Here is a 7,941-nt window from a genome sequence, read left to right on the forward strand (position 1 = left end):
GTGCTACCCATTTGAAAAATGTGTTACCCATTTTAAACACAGTGCTACCCCATTTGAAATAATGTGCTACCCATTTGAAACATTGTGCTACCCATTTGAAACACAGTGTTATCTATTTAAAACACTCATGGACTACCGTCTGTCTCTTATACACATCTAGATGTGTATAAGAGACAGGAGCTAGGTTTTTCTCGGCTCTAGAACTCGCCCATGGATATCATCAGATAACTCTAGAAGACACGTCAATAGAGAAGACTGCATTTAGTGTCCCATGGGGTCTGTATGAGTATTTACGTATGCCGCAATGTTTAAGCAATGCTGCTAGTACAATGCAGAGAGTCATGATTTTTATATTTTCCAACATGAATATGGTGGATCTAGTGCTATATCTCGATGATATATTGATATTCTCAACCACAGTGGAAGAGCATTAATTTTTGGAGAAAATAGAGAAGGTGCTAAGCAGGTTAAGTAAGTTTGGATTAAAACTCAAGGGGAAGAAATGTAAATTCCTTGTTCCAGAAGTAGAGTATCTTGGACACATTGTCAGTAGTGAAGGTGTACGCTGTCTCTTATACACATCTGGGAATTTTTGGGGGTAAGGCATTGTCCAATACGTTTAATATTGGGTGTCCGAGGTTTTCCAATGACTTTCTAAACAATGATGACAAGATTTTGGATTTCTAGAAACCGTTTCATATCCATTTTAATAGTCTTGGGGCCAAGGCCTGTTCACTTTCAGAAAAAGTGCTTGACTAGCAGGTCAGAGGTCAATAAAGGTCATTCAATTACAGTATGTCAATGATACTATAAAATCATAATCTGGGATAAAACATGTCATGATACATGATTATAAATACTGAATGAACAGATAGTTCCTATTCTATCTTAGGATCTGACCAAATAAATTATGTGACAGGACAACAAAATAGAAAGACTAAAACCATTTAATATTTTTGGAAAGGTCACCCCATAAGGGTCTTGGAACTGCCTGTCTGATGGGACATAAATGCTACTGTATTGACCATAAGGCTATTAGTAAAAATTTATGAATTTGGGCAGCAAGAATATAATTGTTGGTGATTTTTTGGCTAATAATTCTAGTATTTAAAGGAGAACAAATAAAAACAAATGATTTTTTGTTTAATTGAACATATAAGATAACAAAATTTCAGCAATTACAGTCTGTTGCATATGTCTCATTATCATGCAAATTATGGTAGACATGTAGAGTTTCTGATGTGACGTGGTGAAGCCAAATCAGTGGCTTGTTGGAAATTCAGATTTTGAGATAATGCATTAATAATCATTTAGTAAGGTATTGAATTTACAATTTGGTAAAAACATTTTTACTATCTGACTTTTCGTTTAAAGTTATAGAAGTTTAAAAATACATAAGTTTGGGAGAAACACTTAACACGTTTTCCTTGTTCCATGGCATTGCTGAATTCCTAACCTAGGAACAGGGGGCTGGAGTTATACAATGTTCTTGAAATTTGGCCGAAGTAATATCCATTTTTCTAACAACACACACAAGTTTCGTTTGGATCCTACTGTAATGTAGGTTTAAAAGTATTTGAGTTATAATTTGTACGAAAACATTGGTGATACATTTTGTATGCCACTCAGCGATACTCGATAGGCAGTGTACGAAAGCTAAAACTTAGCCTAAAAACAGGAAGTTGTTGTTTCTAAATGTTTTGACATTACCCAATTGGGCCAAATAAAATAAATTGTTTGTTTACCCTTCTTTTTCTAAAAATAATAAATAGGGGCGGGTGGAAAAAGTTCTGTTTTTTTTCTTTAAATACTCATCAGATGGAATAAAAATAAACCACATAGGCCTAGAATGGCAATATCTTAATCAGACAACAACTTTAGACTAATTTGTAGGGCATCTGGCAAAAAATAAAGTGGATCATTTTTTAAGGTGGCTCCGACCAGTTACGTTATTGCGTGTTTTTATGCAGCAATGCTTAAATTAATGAGATTGTATAACTCAATAATACGCAAACCAATACGGGGCGCCAAACGACACACTACCTGTTCTGTCACACAAAACCATGTTTGTAAGGGACAAATCATGTTTTGTAACATACGAAAGTTATTCTGTCTTTACAAAACATATTTTGTAAAAGACAAAACCATGTTTGTATGTACAAAACCATTTTTGTCTGTACAAAACATGTTTTGTAAAAAACGAAACCATGTTTGTCTGTACAAAACATGTTTTGTAAAACACAAAACCATGTTTGTCTATACAAAACATGTTTTATGAAGACAAAACCATGTTTGTCTATACAAAACCATGATTTGTGAAGACAAACTTAACCATGTTTGTCTCCACAAAACATGTTTTGTCTTGACAAAACCATGTTTGTCTCGACAAAACATGTTTTGTAAATGACAAAACATGTTTTGTAACTTAAAAAACCATGTTTGTCTACACAAAACATGTTTTGTAAATGACAAAACCATGTTTGTTTCGACAAAACATGTTTTGTAAATAGCAAAACCATGTTTGTCGAGACAAAACATGTTTTGTGAGGACAAAACCATGTTTGTCTGTACAAAACATGTTTTGTAAATGACAAAACCATGTTTGTCTCGACAAAACATGTTTTGTAAATGACAAAACCATGTTTGTCTCGACAAAACATGTTTTGTCTACACAAAACTTGTTTTGTAAATGACAAAACCATGTTCCGTATATTCATGAGGGTTCCGTATATTCATGAGGGTTCCGTATATTCATGAGGAGGATGTTTATTAATGATGAGGAGGAGACAATTCAACGCGTGATTGAGATACAGTGCACAGTGCTTGAAGAAGCCGAATGGGCCCAGAGAAGAAAAGAAGAGGTAATTGGTGAAGAAATAGCGACCAAAATATGGGTAAGAATTCCGAATAATGACCAATATAGACTTGATCACCTACCAGGCCTAACCTAAGATAATCACCCCTAGGCCTAGTAGGATAGGCTAGGTGGGATTCATGCTTGCTGTGTAAAGACAGGCCTAGGCCTAGTAGGTGCATAGCATAGGCCTTAGCCATAGGCACTAGCCTAGGCCTTTATGTCAACAAAAAGTGGGCTCTAATACACTTTAGTACTCCAACCTTACCCTACCCTTAACTTTAAGATAACAAGGCTGGAGTTGAGGTTAAGGTTAGGGTTAGGTGGAGTAGCCTACTAAGTACATTAGCGCCACAAATATTTTACCTCCATTTTCGGGCATGCTACCCGACTTTTTGTAAAAAAAAACAAAACAGGAGAATGTCATGCTTCGTGTAGGCCTATAGGAGAGTAGTAGGATGGGGCAATGGCAGCGTAGGCCTGGCCAATTAGGCTAGGATATATTTTCTGTTGGTGGGGGGTAAACCTGTCCACAGGGGGACTGGGAGCTCTAGGCTGTGCTAGGAGATGGTTCCCTCTCCCAAAACAGATTTTTTTAAAGAATTGAAATCTCTGAATTGCAGGAAATGGCATTCTTAGATTTATCAGACATGTGCTGGCTTGATGTAGGGTGAACGGGAAGGGGGTTCATACCCCGTTGAAGAGGCCTCGACCCCCTGTCGTCCGATGAAAGAATAGTTTTTCAGATCGAAAATTTAAAATATATATATATATATATATATATATATAAAATCATCCTGTAAATGATGTATACACTGATGGATGTCTAAAAATAATACAAATAATTAATGTATATCATTATCATCATCCAATTATTCTCTTTTAGGCATGTGCATTGTCAAGCAAGTGATTTTTATCTTTTTGAAATACTGACACAAATTTACCTGATAAATTACAAAATCTACTTGATGAGGGAATTCCTATCAGACGGATTGCTACAATTTTTGAGGTAAAATACTGTAGTCTGTTTATTAATATTATTCAGCACTGGACAGTCAGCTGACACCCTGCACAAGCAGACGTTTGCTTGGCAAGAAGGTAGCATGCTGGGTTCCACTTGGTCCACCGAGAGCTCTAAGCTCTGCAATCGTCCACAGCTTGACAGCAGCGTTGACCCAGGGTATCTTGTACAATAAACACCATGTTTAATTCAATGCAAGTTTTTACCTGAGGCCTACTGTAAAACATAAATGATCTTTTTAGGGTCATGAATGCTTACTCTTTCTTTGAATGCATTAAGCGTATAGGTGATTCGAATTGACAAATTGTAACCATAATAAAAATATGAAATTATTTGTTATTCCTGATGGAAGGAGAAGAAAATTTTTTTTGGTCAAGGTTTAAAGATTATAAATTTTAACACTACATAGATTCATGGCCATTTTAATTGGTAGTGCAATTAAACACAATTTTACTTGACAAACCTTTCTTGTTTGTTACAGGTTTGGCCTAACCATATTTATAGATAGATTATGGAACATGAGCTATTAGGTATGAAAGATATACCCAAATAACTGATGGTGAGTTAATGAACATTATGAAAGGAATTAAAGTTAATCATCCAAATGATGGAGAAGTGTTGATGGATGGCCATCTGAAGGCAAGTTGAATTAAAATCCAGCGCAAAAGACTACGGGAAGTAATGCATCTAGTTGATCCCAAAGGCATAGAAAATAGAAAACGCAAAGTCGTGAAAAGACGCTGTTATGGTGTTCCGTGCCCCCACTATATTATGGCACGTAGATGGAAACCATAAGATTTCAAAAAGATACAAATTTGTAATTCATGGTGGAATAGATGGGTTTTCGAGAACTGTGGTATTCTTGAATGTTGCTACAAATAATTATGCTTCCACGGTTAAAGCTGGTTTTTTACAGGCAGCTCATAAATTTGATTGGCCAATAAGAGTTAGAACAGACATGGGCCGGGAAAATCAAGGTGTTTGGGAGTTACAGCATGAGAAATGTGGCACAGGATCTGTGTTAATAGGACGCTCTGTGCACAATGAACCTATAGAGCAGCTATGGGGTGTGATTAATGACTGGGGTACGTCACAGTTTAAGAATCTGTTTGATCGTATGTACATGGCTGCAGAGCTTGATATTGATAATACAACCAACATTAAATGCCTGCATTGGGTGTTTTTACCTCTCATCCATAAAGTTCTGACCGAGTTAGCCATGGCCTTAAACAAAAGAAAAATTTCCACAGAACACAATAGGACACTGTATCAGTTGCAAGCCGAGTATGGTCACCTTAAAAACTTGTTTGAGTCAACCCCACTTGAGGAGCACAGGCAAATTGAATATGCCTACAATGATCCATCATCAGTACAATTTCCATTACAGCAGGTTCATATAGAGGAAGAACCACCTTTCCCTGATGATTTGCAGATGCGATTAACACGTTTGGGGACTGCTCAAACTTTAGCTCAAGGACGGGAATTATATTACAAAGTTGTTGAAACTGTGATAAATTATATCCATGAAACACAATAGAATTCATTCAAGCAATCATCAACATTTTATCCTCAACTTTAAGCAAATAGTTGTGCAGTATCTTAACAAAAGATATTTGTTAACACTTTACAGGTACCTGTAGATTTTTAAAAATACAATTAAATATGATTTGTGTGAGAAAAGGCAGAAGAAAAATGTTGTTGATAAATGATAATTTACAGTAGTATTTAACAGGCTTAGAAAATGTTTCTAGGTAGTTACAGTATATTTTATGTACTCTAGTTTATTGTATGAACATTATTTTGAAATATATGGTGTGCTTTAAATGCCCACAAGAAAAACATATGATGGTGATGGAATATAATTTTAGTGTTTGGTTGTGGTTAGTTTCAGGACTTTCAGGAGTCAAATGTAACAACTTTTTTTTCAACAATAATAGAAACTTGTGTACATACACCATGGGTACTGTCAATATCGGTCGAAGTTGTGACTCACCAAATTGAACAACATATTTAAAAAATCTTATATGCTGATTTAACATAAAAAGATTGTTAAAAATAATTGTGAAATTGTACTAACAAATGAAAATTTATCTTTGAAAGTGAACACAATGATCAAACTAGAGTATGATATAAACAGCTACGAGGCAAAATACAGCAGTAAACAAACCAACACCAAAACAACATGTCGGATTCTGATGCTCATGTGAACACATTTAATGCAAAATACAGCAGTAAACAAACCAAACCAAAACAACATGTCGGATTCTGATGCTGATTTGAACACATTTAATGTAAAGGATATGTAGTCGAAGACTGTAACACTTTGTGAGCAAGGGTGTATAATGGTGGAAGTGTGGGTATTTTTGTTCATGAAACTATAAATATATTGAAGGAGTTGACATCAAAACAGATAACAATGTCTGTGAAAGTTTATTCATAGGAATCCAAAGTAAAGGCTAAAACATAATTATTGGAATAATATATAAGCACCTGACCTTTCTGTCGAAGCATTCACAATGGCAAATGAACATGTACTCTTTAATATTAATCTGGAAAACAAAATATGCCACATTATTGGCGACTTCAACATTAACCTTTGAAATTATAACAACAATGATAAAACAAGAGTTTATTGACACCATGATATCCAATTCTTTTTTATCCTTTAATATCAAAACCCACTAGAATTTTATGGTCTTCCGCCTCACTCATCACAAATGGAAAAAAAAAAATACCCATTCCATCTTCTGTGAAACATAATGAAAATATATATATTTAATATATTTCAAATAATTTTTCAAATATATTAAATATATACGACTCTTTATGCTCAAGTATCATCTTAACTACTTTTGCAAACTAAAGAAGGGGCTTTAATTTGAGATGGGCTTCTCGAGATTAACACAATTGGGCTTGTATTCAAGGTTTTACGGTATATAAATAATGAAAACTTGTTATTTACATATAATTTCTACATATAAAATGCATTATATAAATAGTGGGTGATCTATTCAATTGTATGTTAAATTAATAATAAATTTATACATGTACTTTTGTTAAATAATAAATTTACACTTGGCACCTCATATATTTTGACCACAATAGATTGTGCTAAGATGCTTGTTATTGGATATAACAATTTTATTTTGCCATATAGCATTGTCACTGTCACATCTGTTCACCCATGTCACATTCTTAAGTGCAATTATCTAAATTGCAATTAAAAAACAAATCAAAATAGATAATTTTCTACTATACTTATGGAACCAGATGAAATACTTGATTGAAGTCGAAAGTTTACTGAAAAAAAAAGATGCTGCCAATACTATTAACATTTTGATGAATATATAGATTTTTTAGATCATTGGTTTTTGCAAATGTATTGCTGATTAATTTTGAGTTTCATTTCTTCTGATAAATTTTATATTTTATATACCAAACTGTTAGTAGTTTTTTAATTTTTAATTGTGTTTCTGATGTACAATTCTTTTTCAGAATTTTTATTCTGTATATTGTCTACAAACTGTATGGTAAACTTGTAATTTATCTTATCGTTGTTAGGGTATTCTGTTAGTTTATGATATTACAAACTACAACAGTTTTGAGAATATTGAAGATTGGTACCAAAAAGTTAAAAAAGTATTCACTGATGCAGATAAATTACCAAGCATGGTGTTAGTCGGTAATAAAAGTAAGTTTTCATATTTTTATGTAGGTGATAATGAAAATGTTTGCAGTTCATGTGAATGTATTTACTAACCAGTGGTGGCGCCAGGACCTGCCCGACGGAGGGGCTAAAGTCCCCGACGGGGGGGCTAGTGCAGCAAATCGAGTCTCACTTGGCTGGGTGCCAGGGGGCTGCCTAAGGCCCCCGGGGAAGCCACGGATATTTGATGAATTATGGCGAATTTTTATTACTTATTGGATAAGCATCGAGTTACTATATTATATGACTTCATGTAGGCTATGCTTTCTAATGTTGAAATCAGCTTCCAAAACCAAAACATTTTGAATAAAGCAAGAAACAAAGAGTATGCAATGTAACCATCTAATTTATTTTCAAATC

The 7,941-nt window shown here is 34.3% G+C and overlaps 1 protein-coding gene and 1 long non-coding RNA gene across 3 annotated transcripts in view; both read left to right on the forward strand.

Annotated features, from left to right (window-relative positions):
- The first annotated feature begins 2,668 nt into the window (after nt 1-2,668).
- On the forward strand, nt 2,669-4,897 carry LOC117117369. Its single transcript, XR_004446893.1, has 3 exons — nt 2,669-2,894; nt 3,741-3,863; nt 4,357-4,897. It is a non-coding gene; the product is annotated as an uncharacterized LOC117117369 (long non-coding RNA).
- Nucleotides 4,898-7,436: 2,539 nt separating this feature from the next.
- The window catches only part of LOC117117367 (ras-related protein Rab-28-like), a gene marked incomplete at its 5' end in the record, with an annotated part of 25,401 nt that continues 24,896 nt past the window's right edge, over nt 7,437-7,941 (forward strand). For both annotated transcript variants that reach the window (XM_033261649.1, XM_033261648.1), the window contains 1 exon segment: nt 7,437-7,566. In XM_033261649.1, the coding sequence (XP_033117540.1) occupies nt 7,437-7,566 (130 nt within the window).

This window comes from Anneissia japonica, unplaced genomic scaffold (assembly GCF_011630105.1).
Source record: "Anneissia japonica isolate Jap-2015-1 unplaced genomic scaffold, ASM1163010v1 scaffold288182_len93402_cov192, whole genome shotgun sequence".
NCBI lineage: Eukaryota > Metazoa > Echinodermata > Crinoidea > Comatulida > Comatulidae > Anneissia > Anneissia japonica.